We start from the raw sequence: 20,297 nt of genomic DNA, 5'->3' as shown, positions 1-20,297 counted from the left end.
TCATTGAGCACATTTCACAACTCGAGCGATGGAAGATTTCACAAGTTCCTTCAGTTCTTCCCTGAGCTTTTTCTGGGTAATGGTGTAAAGGGCCGTGTTTGTACAGCAGCTCAACAGCTGCAGCATGAAACCTAGGTCTTGCACAAAAATAGGTGGACCGGTAAACACAACGAGCACATAATACAACTGGACCCATATGAAATACCCTGTGAACAGCGACCATAACAGGATGAAATTCGCCGAGATAGCATACAGCAAAGTGACGGATTTCCTGCGGCTCTCCATCTCTGGGTCTCGAAAACTCTCCCGACTGCTGGCACCTCGAAGTCTTCTGCGCACCCTGCTATTCACCAGAATATGTCTTACAGTTAACACATTGAGCAGCAAAATGAGGACAAAGGGGATTGCCGGTGTGAAGATATGATGAACGAATGTGGCTGTTGCCCAGTTCTCTGATGTCCGAGCACCTTTTCTTGTCAAACAAAACCAAGGGGTATTATCAATGAAATATTCACTTGTGAACATAAAATACCAGAAAATGTTCTTCGAAAAACTTAGCACGCTCACCGTTCCAAGTACAAACGTCGCCGTTTTCTCGGTGCAATAATTCCTTTTCATCTTCTGGTAACAAATGGCTACAAACCGATCGAAGGTGAATGCGACGGTGTACCAGACAGACCAATCTGTCACTGTATAAAGAAGGACGGCGTGAATATTACACAAAGGGATGGACTTGAGGAAACGGAATTTGAAAGTGTAGGCAATTGGTATCTGCCTCATTATCAGATCGAAGATAACGATCAGTAGATCCGCCGCCGCCATTGCAAGGAGGTAAAGCGTGACATTTTTGGACAGACAGCAGTTCCCTCGGGACAGGATCTTAATAGTCACTGATATTACTGTTTAAAAAAAAGAAAAATAAATTATATTTCTGACGCTGAATAAAGTTCAGAAATAAACAGTAAACGACTGGTTACTTTACAAATCCCCCGAAAACTAAAGGAATGTCGAGCCATGTTTATGGAGTGTAACTGTGGGGAGAGTTGGTGACCAGAAACGAGCATCCTGCGTAAAAGCAATTCCTTGCCATGCATCTCTGCCGGGTTACATACGCATCTTACTCATAGCCAGGACTATGCACTGTGGGGTACTTCCAAAATAAATCCATGTGATTGATACCAGCTCGATTACCATAACTGCCGGCACTACAAGGGTGTTTCCGTGTCCATTTTACTGTAATTTTAGAACACGTTCCATTAACCTTCATCCAAATTCTGAGCTTTATTCCATATAATTAACCGGTGCAGAGAGAAAGACATTTAAAATCTGGTGATGTATGTTGGGAGGAATCTGGCAAATTTATTGTTGGGAACAGATTGAGCACGGTGGCATTTTTTGGGGGGTTGTTGACAAGTCAACTCAATAAAGATCTTCTCCGGTAGGTTGAAATTCATTTCTGTTCGTGTTTTGACATGGTTAGTAGCTCCAATCCACTTCTTCGCGATCTGATTAACCTCTTTGACATTGCATCGAAAATTTACTTCCTTGTCCTTTGATAATTGTCTCCCAATAATGTCGCTACTCATGTGTTGGATCAGGGCGCCCACACTACGGGTGCTCAGCCGGTCAAACATGCATTTATCTTGACCACGTCATAGGTAAGACATGCTTCCAATTGCAGCTCGTTAAAAATTGTATTAAGATATTAGAGGTAGGGTAGGATGAACTACGGAATGTTCGGGAGGCTGATGAGGTGCTAAATATAAATTACAGGGAAGGAGTCACACCCAGGAGACAGAAGGGAAAGGGTAAGGGAACAGAGAGTGGAAGTAACCCTCAATAAAACGTATACCGTTTTAGATACGCTTGAAGATGACCACATACCAAGTACAAATACCGAAAGTAAGGCCTCTGGAACAGAGTGTGACCCTGTCGATAAGAAAGAGAGGGAGTCGAGGCCATATGCAGTGACAAAGAGTTCACTCATGAGGGGAACAATGATGAGATGAGATGATGTGGATGAGATCACGAAACCGGATGATATTTTCCTCTTAGTACCAGAGTCCCGGAGATCTTCTAAAGAGTTAGGGTGAAAGCCAGAATTCGTGGAACATGTAGGGTCCAACGACGTGGATAGGAAGAGTGATGAGCTCCTACTAAGTGAGTTCAAAGAGTTACCTGTGCAGTTGAAGGCCAGGACCTCCAGGATTATGATCCCAGTATTGTTACCTGTGCAACATACCGATTAGGTAAGAAATAGGAGGATAATGCAGCATAATATATGGTTAATGAGATGGTGCAGGAGGGAGGATTTTGAATTATTGAGCTCTCTTTCAAGAAATGAGTGGTCTGTACCTGAAAGCCATTTTGCATCGAATCTGGAGTGGGACAAAGATCCTTGTTGGAATACATCCTAGTGGTACCAAATCCTGGGCATTCAAACAACATTTGGTTGGGAACCAAAGCACCAGGGCAGATAGTGGAGTAGAGGACGATATAAACCATAGAAGTGAGTGGTGGAGCAGGGAACCAGCAACCAGCTGAAGCAGTGAATGTGTCGCTTTTGCAGAGATATGTTGATGGGAAGGATATGGTCAGTTGGACCAGGCAAAATAATAGTTCGGCACAGACTAGAAGAAATTGGGGGCCCATTTCTATGCTGATATTTTCTGTTTCTATGATATATGGAGACAATTACACCGGGATAATTTAGGTAAGTACAAAAATCATAGATTCAGCGTTTAACATGTAAATTAAACTAAATTGCGTTGAACCGTTTTCGTGGAACATTGCAATGAATGCAAGTGTCCCTTGTTACGAGCCTAAAAGGACCCCAAAACCCAGCAGTAATATACAATCACCAAGACAAATAGTTACCTAACCAAATATTGTTTTTAATTATCTTTAAACATGAAAATAGAATCAAACTTTTACTTAACTCTATTAACTTAACTAAACCCAATTTAACTCCCTTCTAATTCCATGCGCATGTGTATGTGATGTGTGTGTAAATGTAAATGTCATTCTTCCAAGTTCTCTGGTTGCAGGCCATTCTTGTACTGTGCACAGAATTTAACATGTATCAAGTTCCGTAGGCTTTGGTGTTTGAAAAGTAAATGTTTACCACGCAGAAGGTACTTGTAAAATTTGCAGAGAGTGATTTGCAGTTCCAGGATTTCCACAACTGAGGTACCACCATTAGGCACATCAGTGCCTTGCTGATGAAACTTGTCCCATCAGGGATGTCCATCTTTCTTTCAGGCTATCACAGAGTGCATTTCTGTTTCATTTATTCAAGGAGAAATATCAGACAGATAGTCCTTCCAGCCATCCACCACTCTGGAGCTTCTGTTTCAGTTCTAACAAGCTTCTTGGCTTACAATGTACAGCTCGCTCTCTCTCTCTCTCTCTCTCTCTGTTTCTCTCTCTCTCTCTCTCTCTGTATCATCCTGACCTTCTCCAGCAAAAAAATAAGAGTTATTTTTCTTGATCAAGTTTTGTCTTTCTGTGCACTCGGTCAAAATCCTTCCAAAGAGCTTTTTCACAATCAAAGCGGCTCTTTTCAATAACGTCATTTCAATTAGTACTAACCTCAAATGTCCACAGCATTGTCCATAGTTTCAGCAAAGTAACTGAATATGAATTCCTCAATATTTCAAATAAGATCATATTCTATCACACCCTTTGCAGTGAACAAATTTGTTCCAGATGTGCAAGACCTTTCTTGGGTGACCATTTCGGTCAATGAACTGGCTCTGCACCGTTCCATTGAATGGGACAAAATACCAATGCAAAAGATGCTGCATTACAAAAGCCTAATGCATGGTCACGGCACGCAAGCATACACGCTTGTACACGCAGTGCTGACTGCGACACATCGCATGCTTCAACGTCTTAAATGTCAAAGGACTTTAATCATCAACACCCACTGTTGTTCTATGATCTGGTTTTTTTTTTGCTGCAGTGCATTCGGCCTGTTTTTTCAGATTTCCCGCACTAATTGTTATTATTCCACTTTGTTTTGCATATAATTGTGAGAATAAGAATGAACACCACGTGAAAATTGCATGGTGCGCCACGAAAGGGGAAAATAAGCTGTATATTCTTAACTTGAAGCGCGATAAAGAGTGCCGCTCCACCGCTGGAACAATCCAGTTATAGTATCAAGCTTTAGTTTACTGAGACCATCCTGAATTGCTTCAATAGTTTGACTCCCGCAGCCAAATGAATCGCTGTGAAAACTAAACTGAAATAACCGCTATCGTTCGCTTTTGAATGGGTTCCCTTTGTTTTCCATCATTTCCTGCAGCTATTTCCAGACGTTTATTGCATACTAAATTATTTCATTTCACGCAAATAGCTTCTGAATATCCTCGTAAAAATCTAAACACCATATGACCATCTGAGTCTGATCTGCCATATTTAATGCAATTGAACAGCAGCACAATGTTCGAGAAACGCATATTTGCCGATGCTGGAATCTTCGGCATCAATAAATTGACGCTGTCCCAATAAGGGGTATTCAGGTTCGCCTGAATGCATATCGTTGACACCCTCCCAGTCTTTGACAGCTCACATGTGCCTAGATGTTTGCAGTTTCTTTCTTCGCTTTGCAAAATTTCTTTGCACGCAATTGATAAGGCCCTCGAGATTTCTATATCTTGATGCTATTGAGCATCTGCAGCATCTCTTCTTCTCTTGTGTGGATTCTCTTCAGGTTTTACTTTCCCGAGTTTCCTCATAGTCATGGCTTTCATCCGGTAAATACTATATACATTTCCGCACCTCCTCAGGTTCCATAGCTAAATAATATTGGTGATGTTTAAACGCCCCATTTCTCTCCCAAGTTAATATATTTGTAGCATGTTATAGGCCACCCCCCCCATACAAACGATATCGCAGAGCTACCTTGTGGCCCTTTTTGCCTTCCTGATCTCATTATAAGTGCATTCTTAATTTTTCTATTCTCCTTAACGGATCGCATGATCCCTTCTATATCGATATAATTTCCTTGACCAGAGTCTCCATAACATAACATATATAACATATATAACAATTACAGCACGGAAACAGGCCATTAGGCCCTTCTAGTCCGCACCGACCAAACACTCCTCTCTAGTCCCACCTACCTGCACAATGACCATAACCCTCCACCTTCTTCTCATCCATATACCTGTCCAACTTTTTCTTAAATAATAAAATTGACTCTGCCGCCACTATTTCTCCTGGAAGCTCATTCCACACGGCTACCACTCTGAGTAAAGAAGTTCCCTCTCATGTTACCTCTAAATCCCCGCCCCTTAACTCTTAACTCATGTCCTCTTGTTTCAATTTCTCCTACCCTTAAGGGAAATAGTCTATCCACATCCATTCTGTCTATCCCTTTCATAATCTTAAATACCTCTATCAGATCTTGTTATGGGCTGTTTCACAATCCTATCAGCAATGTCGTTTCCCCTCACTGGATCACACTGACCATTTCCATCTACCAAACAACCCCAATCTTCCTTTGAAAGCCTTCCACTTGTCAGATGCCCTGATAACTAGTTTAGAACTTTCAACTTTGGGCCAATCCTGTCTTTTCCAGTAATTTCAACACTGAAGGGGTTACCGTAACTGGTCACGAAGTGATCTCCGATGGACATTTCAGGTACTTTCCCTGCTACGTTCCCCAACATGTCGTCCAGTATCAGGCCCTCTCGGGTAGGGACGAATATATTTTTATTGTTGAAGACAAATTAATTGCCGACGTGAAATTATTGAGGGAAATGGAAATGCGAGGTTGCCAAGCAATTCATTCTATCTTGAATGTTGTTTATGGCGCAACAATAAAAGTTCTACTTTTGGAAGGATGGATTACTAAATGGATGTATCAACGTACCAGGAACACAAAGCACTGCTAGTATGTGATCGTAAATTAGAAACAATATTACTGTTAGCTGTAATTTGCCAAGTTAATACACATGGATTCAAGAAAGCAGAATCAACAAAAGTTGGAAAGTATAAATGAGAATCGTTTCGGATCAATATCGTGCGCAGAAAAGCTTACCAGGAAGAGCAGTCATAGCCAAGATGGGATAGTAGATAACTTGAATTGCCCGGACGAGAAAATATATTCGCCAATGCAATGGGCGTTCATCCAGTGTCAAAAACAGTTCGAACGCCCAGAAAATATTCTTCCTCGTGGTTGGATCATTCTGATCCACGGTTCCTATATCTCTATCAGTGAACATTTGTGCACTTCTGTTTTCAGATGTAAATCCTTCTAGAGACTGGCAAAGCGGGAGCTGGTACCCTCACTTTCAACTAACGGCAACTGCAAAATAAATACCACATTAATAGAGGAAGCGAATCTCTTGTGACATATTCAGATCCACTGAGGCTGTCGTTAATTATGTGCGCCAAAACAAACATGTTGATTCGACTCCTCTCCGCTCAACGTTTGTATCACAAAAAGTAGAACAGTTATCAGTCTGCACGTGTGTAAGAAATGGTCATCTTTTCGGTGATCCATCATTTCGCCGTTGATGCGAGAGAACCAGTAGACATAGGGAGGGAAATGAGGCTGTAAATGTTGTAGATCGTCTTTTCAAAACCTTAATAAGGTGCAAGACAGAAGACAAATAGCAATGTTTTCGGATCCCAATGTCAAACTGCAGAAGGACTGTTTAATAAATTGCAATATTTAATCAATGATGTACAATAACAACGATTATAAAGTAGTTGTTTCTGGAACGATGTCAATGTTTGTGATACACGACGGTCAATTTTGACTCTGTACAAATTTAGTTTCTGACATGTTCAATTCAACATGTTGCTATGAGAATAAACATCAAGGTACCCACTTGAGAGTAAACCATCAAGGTATCTGATCAGTTACATGATGCTATACTGAGAACATTTGTAGCTGGCAGTCTGCCAGTGGAAAGCATTGTGGTCTGACCGCTGGAGATCTTGCAGCTGTCCATGATCTGAGTTAAATTCATGCTGTGCACAAATAAAGCCGGACAGAGAGTTAAAAAGGGGAACATTTATTATTTCTACATTCTAGTATCTGCAGAACATATTTTCGTATAATGAAGATATGTGCTTCTGTCCCAGTATTTCCAAATATGCATTTTTGCTAGAATTCCAGGCTTTCTTGTATTTGAAACATTGCCACACATTAACAACTCAGTAATTATCGACAGAAGTAATATAGTTGGCAAGCCCAATTGCAATCAAGACACAAGAGGAACTTAATGGGTAGAAGTATGAATTGTTCTATTATGACAAAATGGACAGGAGGATACGAGGAAAACAACATGACATACTGGTAAATTAAATCGCAGGTCGTTGTATGAAGCGGGCAATACAAAGTAAGAAGGGAGTTAACAAACCTTGTGGACGTTTGGCATAAAGGGATAGGTTATGAACTAAACGATAAGTCACTACTAAACTATGGCAACAGATTTAAAACTCCATGATTTCAGAAAGAGCTAGAGGATATTCATAATGTGAAGATGTTAAACAAAAAGCTGTTGAACATGAGAAAAATAAATTAATTAAAGGCCTGTGATTATTCTTCTTATAAAAAATAATTTAAGGGGCTTTTTGGTCCGGTTTTGCAATAGATTTAAGTTATCAGGAAAAGTAAATAAACTACAGGCATTATGTCAACCTTCCATAGGAGCTCTATAGAGAGCGTCCTGGCAGTCTGCATCACGGTGAGGTACGGTTGCTGCAGAGAAATGGATCAGAAGACAGTCCACAGGACCATAAGAGCAGCAGAGAGGATCAATGGGGTCTACACCCTACCCCCTACCCAACACCCCAACCCCACCCCCACTGCAATCAATGTGATTAATGTCTGAAGTGGACACGCAAAATCATTGAGGATCCCTTTTCCCCTGCAAGCAGCATCTTTCAGTTGCTCCCATTTGAAGGATGTACAGGAGTATTAGAGCAGCAGCACAAGGGTGAGGAATAGCTTCCTCCCACAGCCAGTGAGAAGGCTGAACCACAAAAGGAACTGCTCACACTAACCATCCGAGACTCTCACATGCATAAGATAATATCTATTTGTGTATTTGTAAAGTTGAATTGCTTGTCATGAATATGTATTGTTTCTATGCAAGTATGTTATGTCTGGTTGTGTTTCTGCATGCTTTGCACCAAGGACCAGTGAACGCTCTTCCGTCAGGTTGTACTGGTACAACCAGTTGACAATAAACTTGATTTGAAAATATCGGAAGGACGGAGCAAATTCTGCACTTTTAGAGGCAATTAAAGAGACTTTATTGAGGGGAGATCCTATCTGAAAAATCAGAATTGACTTCAATTGGCTGCTGAGAATGACTCACTTGGGAGAATGTTCCAATATATCAGAATCCATAAGATATGAGACAACCTAGCAAGCTAGATCTAAAATTCACAGTGATTATAATGCAATGACAATGGTCTAGGGTTTTTGTTCCTCGAGTAGTTTTCTCTTACACAATGCCATTGCCGGGTTAGCAGGATGTACAAAGCAATAACAGAATGAATTCAATCGGAATTGAGAGATGATGCGTTTTGACAATGACGCTGAATCTTCATAGTTGAACTCTGACAAACAGAGAGAAACCAAAGCATTTTTATTCCTAAGGAAATGAGCACAAGTCGATTTGGTGTTCGGAAAGTAGATTAGATATTTGCGCTCACTAGCCAAGTAAAGTATATCAGAGCAAGGAGGTCGTTGTACAATTGAGTAAGATAACAGTCAGGCTATAATTGATCTATAGTGTACAGTTCTGGTCACCATGCAGCGAGACTGTATACCGCATGGAAAAGATTCACCGAGATGTTACCAATGTATATGAGAAGTAAATGGAAAGATACGACTGTTTTGCTTGCGGTATAGAAGTCGGAGGGGGCCCTCACGTTATTGCACAAAATTACATGGGGGATAGATTTAGAAGCTCGTGAGGAACTCTACGCCTTGCGTGAAGAATCCTTCGGAGAGATGGGAGAATTAGATTGATACCAAGTACTCCGTATGCTCTAATCAGAAACAAAAGAAAATTTGTTTGCTGGAGGAACTCAGCGAATGGAGCGACATCAGTCGCGAAAATTAATAGGTATGCCTCAATATGAAGGGGTAGTTTAAAATTTGAATGCGCTACCTCATCGATTGGTGTTCCGTCGAACATTGAAATGAGCACTTGATGGCACAATATGCCACAGGTCGAATACTGGAAATGCGTTTGGGTAGTAAATGCTCTTCCTGCCTGAAACAAACAGGGAGGCTGCAAGGACTGGTTCAGTGTTGTATGGCACTACAACTCTGCTGGATCCTATCTGGCTTGCTGAGTACGTCCAGTGTTATTGTTAAAATAATAATATGCTACTCGAGATACTGCAATACTGACCAGAACAAAAGGAGAATAAAACCTGAATTTTCTAAAAGCATTTAATGATTTAAAATTCTAATATTTACATCCATGAAATTATAACATTACACACCCTTGTTACTTCCCCTGATTTAGAATTCCGATGGTCTTTTTCAAGCTTTACACGATTAAATGTCAATACCTATTTCTATCATGTAGAACAGACCACAGATATCCAAATGGTTTTCAAAGCTATTTTTTTTCCTCTCCATTAGCTACACAGGAACAAACTGGAGTTTGAAGAAGAGAACTGGCGCCTTAGAGATGAATGCTTTTAGATGGTTTCATTTATCATTTCAGAAAACTATAATTTGCACAGGATATGTGAGCAAAACAAAGTGAAAATCTGGAGAAAAAAAAGGTTTACATTTTGACAGGCGTTTCGACATTCTTAACAGAGATTGTTAATTTTTTATAGGTTAGAAGTTGACTGGAAAAGAATCAAAACCTGGTGACTATAATTAGCTGAGACTTCGTTGAAAAGTGGAATCGAGTTGAGGGGTTGATTTATTCTGCTATCAAGCATGCTTACATGATACTTTTCTGACGCTCATTCCACTGCTGCATGATCGTATTCACGTTTAAGTAATTTAAAGCGTTGTAGCTCTGCCCATTCGCACAACTAAGGCTTTCTGTGAAGTGAAATTAACGCACAAGCTGCAGATGCTGGAACATTGAGCAAGTTAAGAAGTGCCGGAGAAGCTCAACAGGTCAGATAGCATCCATGGGTAGGGTAAAAATAGTCAGTCAGCCTTTGGGGTCTAAATCCTTTATCATGACCAGAGGGAAGGGGTAAAATTAATTATCTAAGGGAGGAATAAAATTTCTGGGGCTCATAGTTGATGTGTATGGGGCAGAGGGTTTTAAAGATGAAGAGGTAGGCAGAGGGAGACACGACTAGGAAGAAGAAAATATAGAGAGGGGTAAAAAAGTACAGGAGTGGGGAAAGAAATGTTGGAAAGTGTTTGCGGTATCTAACATAAGGAAAATCGATGTTTATTGCTATTAAGTTTAAACTGTCCATGAAGAATATGATGTATTGTTCCATAAATTTACATTCAACAAACGATAACGACACGAAGCAACGCGTCATTGTAGGAAGAGTTGGGGTAGTTCAAATGATTGTCTACAGCAAGCTTAGGTTAAGAACTACAAACACAGATTTTGTGTTCAGTAAAGCAGCCAGCTAATCTGCTTTTGGTCTGACCAATGTAGAAGATTCCACAGCGAGTTCATCTCATGTAGTGGATGAGGCTGGACTATGTCCATGTAAAGTTTTATCTCACTTAGGACGACCGTTTGTGTTCCTGATGAGCGAGGAGATGCAGCGACAAGTTTTGAACTTTCTACAATTAGAGCAAGCTGTGGCTGATGGGATGGAAATGTGAGTGAGAATGGAAGAGTGAGCCAGAGGATTTAGGACAGAAAGATCCCGGCGAAAATGAAGAAGAATTGAGAGGGGACCATATGGTTGTTAGTGGTATCACATCGAATTTGACTGAAGTGTCAAATAATATGTCGGATGTGGATGATGGAGAAGAAGAAAGTGAGGACCAGAGATACTCGGTCCTTCTTCTTCCTGGGGTAGGTAGTCAAAGACTGAATTAGGAAAATAAGAGGAGATACAAACGTGGGCTTTATCATCCCCAGGAAGGAGCGATCCAAGTTTATCAGAGAAAGGGGTTATTTCAGATGTCACGGATTGGAAGTCATTATCCAGGGAACAGATAGAGTGGAGGCAGAGAAATAGTGAGAAATGGATAAAATCCTTCCAAGGGACGATATATAATCCCAGTAGCTGTTAGATTAAGTGAGTTGAGTCTCACAGTTAACCCTCACAGCTAAATGAATTACCCACCAACCAAGAGAGGAAATAGATGTGTCCGTTTTGCTGTTCTATACTAAAGCTCGTTCTCACCAATTCATGAAGGAACTCTTGCCGGCCTAATGGTTTTCCATGAGCATCACTATAATCTTTTGTCTTGGAGCCAAGAGACTGGGGCCCAGCTGTCGGGCGATGCTCACTAGCCCTGTAAAAGAAGAATAATGCATGATACGTAATTTAAAATCAATTCAACAAACGGTGATTGACAGACGAGAAAAGATGCAGAGGCCGAGAAATCTGAAACATAAATAAAACTCTGGCAATATTCAGAACATCAAATAGCAACAACAAAGAGAGAAAGTGAAAATGTCAGTTATTCTCATATTTCCGCAACGTTGGCTATTTCCTGCTTCTCCACTTGTTAAGGTGCATTTCTCTCACAGTCCGACTCTGTAGTTGTAACTAGCATTCTCGATGATGCAATGGCTTGAAAACAACCTTCCTCGTCCCCACTTGAATCTTACCGTCAGTTTCATTCCGATAAACTCCGTCTGAAAATCTCTTTGAAACTTTTTAGCACCCTGAATGTTACACTTATTTTGTAACGTTGCTTTGTTATCAACTCTCCCATTCTATTTTCACATTCAAAATCCCATACATATTTTCTCATACTCAATTGCACTTCCATTTTTACTCAAGGAATTTCCATTGAATTCTCTCAATATTAAAATCAATTGCTTTCACTCTGAGAATATAATTGCAGTTCCATCACAGAGTTAAATTCAATGGCATGTTTTCATTTTTGAATCTCACTCCTGCTACGTCGCTCTGACTCTGATATTACTCTTTCCCCTTTCTGAACTGAACTCATAGAATCTCCATCCCATGTGCAGTATTTGAACTGCATATTGGAACTTGATTCCCTCTCTCTTGACATTTGACACCAACTCCTACATGCTTATAACTTCACTCCCTCCCTTCATTTTACAGATATGGTTCCCTGAGGGAATTTCGTCTTTGTTCAATCTTCTACAAGACCATCTATTTCCTTTCTCCGAGAAAATCTCTCCACTAACAACTCTATTCATATTGTCTATGACGGTGGAGATCAAGCCTATTTTCAAATTATAAACGTTATTTCAATTCCTAAAATCATGGCTTACTGTCATTACTGTGCGTGTGTGTATGTGTGTGTGTGTGTGTTTGTGCGCGTTTGCGTGTGTGTGTTTGTGTGTGTGTGTCTGTGTGTGTGTGTTTATGTGTGTGTGTGTATGTGTGTGTGAGAGAGAGAGAGAGTTCATGTGTAAGTTATTGAGGATAGTGTTGGTGAGCTATGCATCATTTCTGTTTGTGTGTGTGTGCGCGCGCGCGTGTGTGTATGTGTGTATGTGTGTGTGTGCGTGTGTGTGTGTGTGTGTTTGTGCGTGTTTGTGTGTGTGTGTTTGTGTGTGTGTGTTTGTGTGTGTGTGTCTGTGTGTGTGTGTGTTTATGTATGTGTGTATGTGTGTGTGTGAGAGAGAGAGAGAGTTCGTGTGTAAGTTATTGAGGATAGTGTTGGTGAGCTATGCATCATTTCTGTTTGTGTGTGTGTGTGTGTGTGTGTGTGTGTTTATGTGTGAGGAGTTCGTGTGTAAGGTAGTGAGGATAGTGTTGGTGAGCTACGCATCATTTCTGTCTGTGTGGTAGATCTTACCTGTAAGTGACAAGTAATCTCCCCTTCCCTTCTCTTCCCCTCTCTCTCCCCATCCCCCTGCTCTCCTACCTCTCCCTCACCCTCCAGCCTCCCCTGCCCTCCTCGTCAGCTTCCACGTTGCCCTCCCTGCGTCCCACCCTCCTTCCCCTACTCCTCTCTCCCAGTTCACTGAACTCTTGGCAAATTTATAAAAAATCATAATCTCTTCAAATTGACACAATTCTAGCGGGACTGGTTCGAAGAGGCAATTGAAGAAGAGGTGAAATAAATCAGCTCTGTTTTGAAAGAGAATCAGCATTTCCTTTGCGACAGAGTATATAAATATCTCTTTGGCTTGGCTTCGCGGACGAAGATTTATGGAGGGGGTAAAAAGTCCACGTCAGCTGCAGGCTCGTTTGTGGCTGACAAGTCCGATGCGGGACAGGCAGACACGATTGCAGCGGTTGCAGGGGAAAATTGGTTGGTTGGGGTTGGGTGTTGGGTTTTTCCTCCTTTGCCTTTTGTCAGTGAGGTGGGCTCTGCGGTCTTCTTCAAAGGAGGTTGCTGCCCGCCAAACTGTGAGGCGCCAAGATGCACGGTTTGAGGCGATATCAGCCCACTGGCGGTGGTCAATGTGGCAGGCACCAAGAGATTTCTTTAGGCAGTCCTTGTACCTTTTCTTTGGTGCACCTCTGTCACGGTGGCCAGTGGAGAGCTCGCCATATAACACGATCTTGGGAAGGCGATGGTCCTCCATTCTGGAGACGTGACCCATCCAGCGCAGCTGGATCTTCAGCAGCGTGGACTCGATGCTGTCGACTTCTGCCATCTCGAGTACTTCAACGTTAGGGATGTAAGCGCTCCAATGGATGTTGAGGATGGAGCGGAGACATATATAGATATGTTATTGAAAGTTAAATTGGGAAAGGTTTGTTAGAGTAGGTCACATAAACACTGTAAAACAGATCTTTTTTTTAACTTTATTTAAAATTTTATGACATGAATAAAATAAAAATTACATTTAAAGAAATAATAAAAAATAAGATAATAAAAATTAGAATACTACATCATTAAACTCCACAAATTAACCCCCCAATAATTATAACACCTTAATCGTCTAATTTAAAATTAGTCCAACCCTCCCCCCCAAAATAAAGAGTGAAGAATTAATTAACAATGTTGTAAATAAAATAGAAAAAACCCCACTAACAAAAAAGGATAAAACTTAACAACAACAAAAATTACTAACAACAAAAAAAATCAATACTAAAATAATACCCTTAAACATATATTTAAATCAAACATAATACATGTATTTAACAAATGAAATCGACTTTAAAACTAAGTTCAAATATTTAAATCATATATCAACCACATATCTGTTATACAAAAAAATCATAATTAATAATACATAACTACAGAATTTCCATTAATACCAAGTTTCCTTTATAATTCATCGAGAGAACAAAAACATCCCTTAGAAAAACAATCAGATAAACTTTTTATTCCCTTCCCCTCTCCTTATATAAAAAAAGAAAAAAAGAACAAAAAAGTTCAAACTCATATCAAATTCTCCATATTCTTCATTTATAACATCTTCAAAATTCTCTATCGAAATTAACTTAATTTTATTAAACTCTTCTCCCTCAATGTATTTGTACTTGATTTTCTTCTTTTTCTTCTTGTCACCTTTCCCCTCATCTTCCTCTTCATCTAATTCAATATCCTCAATTTTTGACTTATTATCTTCTGTGACATCATTCTCTCAAAAAAGAGAGAAAATAGAGAAAAAAAACCCAAAAAAAGAGAAAAAAGGAGAGAAAAAAATCCTCCTAATTCCCTCTCAATTACATTCAGAACACAAAAAGAATTTTAAAAAATTATTTATTTTTTAAAAATAATTTAAAAAAACCTTAACTTCTTAACCCAAAAATTATAAAGAAAAAAAAAACAGGTCGGAGGTCACGACTACCTCCTCCTGTTTAAACCGCCCAGAGCGGTAACTCCCCCAAAATATTGGGTGTGAGATAACTCACAGGTAGCTGATGACTTCTGGAAACTAGTGCCCATCCACTTCCCTCTCCCAACTCCCATTTCATTAAACTATCATCATTATTTAAACTATTTAAACTCTTCTCAATAAAAAAAGATAAAAGGTTTATTTTTTTAAATCAACGTTACCACTTCGGTCACCATTGCTTCCATTTCTTTTAAAAATCTGGATCCCACCTTACATCTCTACTATCTTTGGAGACCTTAAAGGACTACATCGTTCCTGAAACTGCATGATTGGTAGAGACTAAGCAAAGTCCATAACCTCTTTAGGATTGTCAAAAAACTTTGGCTGATTTCCATCCTGAAAAATCTTCAGTACCGCAGAATGTTCCCTATGTCATCTTGCCATTCCCCCCAAACAGATCTTGTTTGAAATGCTGGAGCTCTGCTCCATGATAGATATATCAGCTAATCACACCATTTGCAAGAAATATGAAGTGTTCAAGAGTTTTAATTAATGGATTGTTGATTACCAAAGGCAACCGATGAAAGAGTATGCTAGAGCCGCTGCTGTCTGGAAGAGAGCTTATTGTTGTAAGAGAGTTGTGTAGTTTTGCAAGAAGAGAGGGTCAAATAGGCTTTCTCTCAGAGAGAGGGAGAGAGAGAGAGAGAGAGAGAGAGAGAGAGAGAGAGAGACAGAGAGATAGAGAGACAGAGAGACAGAGATTATTTGACAGTGTTACAGCCAGCAGAAATAGCTGGGCTAGAACATGACAAGCTGGCAAATCCATATGGAAGACAGCCTGATCTTAGAATTAAAAGAAGACGCAACCACGTATCCAAACCAATTTCTCTTCAATTTTAGATGTTCTTTTTATGAAAAATGTGTTTCTTGTAAATAAGCAATATCAACTTTCTTTTTTTAAAATTTAAGCCAATACATATTTATGCTTAATCAAATTATTCAATCCCTGTACATTAAGAGTTGCAAAATTTAAATTACACATTTCTTTACCTTAAAAATATACACACTTGACACTACTGCAAACTATTGCTCCCCTTGCTAAAAAAAAAACACACTTCTAAATAAAATACAACCCCAACCCCATATATATACAAAACTGGTGTAGCCATTTTGATTCATAAGAAAATACCATTTGAGTTGGAATCGTTTATGGAGATTGCTGGTAGGGTTTTATGGTGAATTGTAAATTTTTTGCAGAAATATGGTCATTATTGAATGTCTATGCACCTAATGTGGATGATGATCGATTTATATCTGAGGCTTTTCTAACATTAAATCAGGCTAATGAAAATATCTTGATTGGAGGGGATTTTAATTGTGTTTTGGATCCATTATTGGATAAATCTCTGAAAAGTATAAGGAAAATCAAAGATGACGGTACAAATGGGATCTTTGATGAAAGATTTGAATTTAGTTGAAATTTGGAGGACACTAAATCTGACAGAAAAGGGCTTTTCTTTTAATTCATCCAGGCATGATTCATTTTCTAGAATAGATTTGTTTTTGATTTTGCCACATTTACAGGCTAGAGTTGTTCAGGCTGAATATAAGAGTAGGATTATATCTGATCATTCTATGTTGTTTATATCTTGTGTTGTTTCGGAGGTGATGCAATCAACTTATTGGTGGAGATTTAATGTAATGTAATTGAAGAAACCGCAGTTTATTACTTTTGTTAAAAAACAGATTGCTTTACTTTTGGCTGAAAATATTAATTCAGAAAGTAGTAATTTTGTTATGGGGATGCTTTAAAAGCATATTTACGTGTTCAAATTATTAGTTATTCTACGAAAGTTAAAAAAAAAAGCTGTATTTCGTGGAAAGTTTAACTTTGGAGAAGCAAATTGCTGAGCTGGAAAAGGAATTTCGGAAGAAGGTTAAAGATGATAAGAAAGATGCATTAGCTAAGTTGAAATTATGTTATAATACTTTACAAACAAATCAGTATGAGCGATTAATTCAAAGATCAAAACAACATTATTATGTGTTAGGTGAGAGGGCTCGTAAGGTATTAGCTTGGCAATTAAAATGGAACAGGTATTGAGAACTATTAATGATGGAAAAAATAATTCAATAGTTACTTATAAACCTCAGAAAATCAATGATCAATGTTATTCATTTTGCCAGAAATTATATAAATTATATTGAATCCTTTATATCTGAGTTACATTTACTGGTTTTGGGAGAGGAAGAAGTAAAATAATTGGAAGCTCCGTTTACAGATTTTGAGATTAAAGAAGCTATACAGGAGATGCCAAATGGAAAGTCGCCAGGTGATGATAGATTTTCAGTAGAATTTTATAAGGTGTTTCATGAAGATTTGTCTCCTACATTTATGGATGTGCTTCAACAAATAATTGATGATCAGTCATTACCAGAATCTTTTTCAAGTGCGATAATTACTGTCATTCCAATGAAAGATAGAGATTCATTCAATGTAGCCTCGTATCGACCAATTTCTTTATTAAATGTGAACTATAAAATAATAGCTTCGGTATTGGAAAATAGATTTGCCTCAGTTAGTGCATACAGATCAAACAGGTTTCATTAAGAATTGAGGTGCATCTGATAATATTCTTAGATTGATAACCTTTATCAATGCATCAAGACAGCATCCCAACCAATGGTGGTTGCACTTGATGCAGAAAAAGCATTTGATTGGGTTGAATGGAATTTTTTATTTAAGGTGCTGGAGAAGTTTAATTTCGGTCCTCTTTTTACTGGTTGGGTTAAAGCATTGTGTAAAACTCCAATCGCTAGGGTGGTGACGAATGGCCAGACTTCGTTGCCATTTAAATTAATGTGATCAACACATCAAGGTTGTCCAATGTCACCAGCCTTGTATGCATTGGTCATTGAACCATTAGTTCAGGCAACTCGACAGAAATATAACATTAAAGGGATAAGATTTGCAAATGATGAATATAAGATTAATCTATTTGCTGATGATGTATTGATTCATTTGACATATCCAGAACAATCTTTGAAATATTTACAAGAATGTTTAGTTCAATTTGGGGAGTAATCTGAGTACAAGGTGAATTGGGACATGAGTGAAATACTGCCAATTTTGGAGGGGAATTATGAAGCTTGTAAACATATTAAAAAATTAAGTTGCTCTGATAAAATTAAATATTTAAGAGTGATTGTGAATGTGAATTATCAGTCTTTATATAAATTTAATTATGTACCTTTATTGAAAAAGATCAAAACAGATTTGATTAAATGGAAGGATCTTCCATTAACATTAATAGGTTAAGTAAATTGTATTAAAATGAATATTTTCCCTGTATTCAGTCTTTATTTCAGTCAATTCCATGTTTACTTCCAAAGGGCTTTTTTCAAGATTTGCATCGGTTGGGGAGGAATTTTTATGGAAGGGAACATTAGCTCGAGTAGCTTTACAAAAGTTGATGTGGATGTATGCATTAGGTGGACTTCAGCTGCCTCCTTTTCAAATTTATTATTAGGCTGCTCAGTTAAAGTTTGTTAGTAGAATGATAGATATTAATCAGCTTCCTAGTTGGGCTAAGGTGAAATTAACTTGTATTTTTGAATTTGATGGTCATCAATTTATGTATAATTGGACTTTGCATTTATTGCAGGGATTTGATATGCCGGTATTTAATAAAGATATGGGTTAATAGAAATGATGTTATAGGTACGAAGGGTAAATTGTCAATTCAAACTATGTTATATCAAAATTTGTTTATTTATTTTTCAATGTTTAACAGGTATTTACAAATATGACATTCCCAGGTATAAAAGTGATCCACGATTGTTTTGAAGAGGGACAGTTCCTTTTTTTTAATCTATTGAAGGAGAAATTTGGAATACTAGTAAATTATTTATTTGTGTATTATCAACTTAGACCTTTGATAAGGGATAATTATGGAAAGGATATGAAATTACCAGAGTTAACTAAGTCTGAAACTTTCATTTCCTCTATACCAAGGAGGGGCTTTATTTCAGGTATATATCGGTTTTTTCTTTTTACAAGTGACCGTGGATAAAATAAATTTGGAGAAATCTAGGAATAAATTGGAAAGTGATTTAACTTATACCTCAGGAGGACTGGGAGGTTATGTGTCATGAAGGGGTAACTAAATTGACGAATGTAAGGTATGGTTTGGTTAATTATAATTTTTGTATCAGCTATATTTGACTCCTGAGAAACGGAAAAAATATGGATGTAGTAATCTGGATTTGTGTTTTAGCTGTGGCTTAAATACTGGAAATTTTTTCCATGCAGTTGGGACTTGTGATAGGGTACAGCCATTTTGGGAAAGAATTAGGGTAATTTTGGATAAATTATTTAAAATTGAATTACCTTTAGACCCAGAGATTTTTTTGTTGGGTTATATGGTATCTTTGACTGGTTTGGGATTGGATAAGTTTCAGTTAGGTTTTGTTCATTTAGCGTTATCAATGGCACTGAAATGTACAGCAATTACTTGGAAAGATAATGGAGAGATTAATATAGCACATTGGCATAATGAATTAAGATCTTGTATTTATATGGAAAAAAAGCATATAATTTACATGATAGTTATTCTTTTTCTTAAAAAATGTGGTCGCCTTATTGGAAATACATGGGTTTAAAAATATCTTACAATGTTATGTATATTTTATGGGTTTTTTTGCTGCACTTGCGGGGCCTGGATGAGTAGGGGGAGGGGGAAGGGGGGTAATTTATTGATAATTTTTTAATGGTTTTACATCCTTTTCAAAAGTTTTAAATAAAGTTTAAAAAAAAGCAGCCTGATCAAAGTCCTTGTGGTTCATGCAAGAGGAGAGGACTGGCTGTCTAATGTTTCAGTTGGAATAAGTGAAACAAAAGGGAACTCTGTGGTGACCTGAAAGAAAGAGGTTCTCACCTGGAGAACTCTGAAGGGGAAAATTTCTTCAGCAAGACACTGGAGTGGCTGATGGAAGTACATCACTTGTGGATGTCCTGGAACATCTCTCTCTCTATCTCTCGCTCTCTCTCTCTCTCTCTCTCTGTCTCTCGCTCTCTCTCAGAAACTTCATGAGCAGCAACCATTAACCTTTCAAGCACCAGCACCTGGTGAACATTATAAATGTTAAATTCTGTGCACTGTATAAGAACTTTTCTGAACTTACACACACATGCACTTTGAATTAAAAGTGGGTTTAATTTAGGTTAAATAAGTTAGTGATTAGTTAAAATTTGATTCTAATTTCATGTTTCAAGATCATTAAAAAGCAACTTTTGTATAAGTAACCATTTGTCTTGATGGCTATCTATTGCTTCTTTGTTTGGGGGCCTCTTGGCTCATAACACCATGAGCAAATTCAATTAGTAAGTGGCACAAATATCAAATGAATTTTATTTCTCTGATCTTCGCA

The 20,297-nt window shown here is 38.4% G+C and overlaps 1 protein-coding gene across 1 annotated transcript; it reads right to left on the bottom strand.

The window, feature by feature from the left end:
- LOC138765532 (probable G-protein coupled receptor 139) lies at positions 1-822 on the bottom strand. The gene has a single exon (XM_069942561.1). It carries the CDS (start codon positions 820-822, stop codon positions 1-3), a length of 822 nt encoding a protein of 273 aa, XP_069798662.1.
- Between the last annotated feature and the right edge of the window lie 19,475 nt (positions 823-20,297).

This window comes from Narcine bancroftii, chromosome 5 (assembly GCF_036971445.1).
Source record: "Narcine bancroftii isolate sNarBan1 chromosome 5, sNarBan1.hap1, whole genome shotgun sequence".
NCBI classification, from domain to species: Eukaryota; Metazoa; Chordata; class Chondrichthyes; order Torpediniformes; family Narcinidae; genus Narcine; species Narcine bancroftii.
Note: the sequence above shows the minus strand (reverse complement) of the source record. Positions and strands in the feature narration are given on the sequence as shown.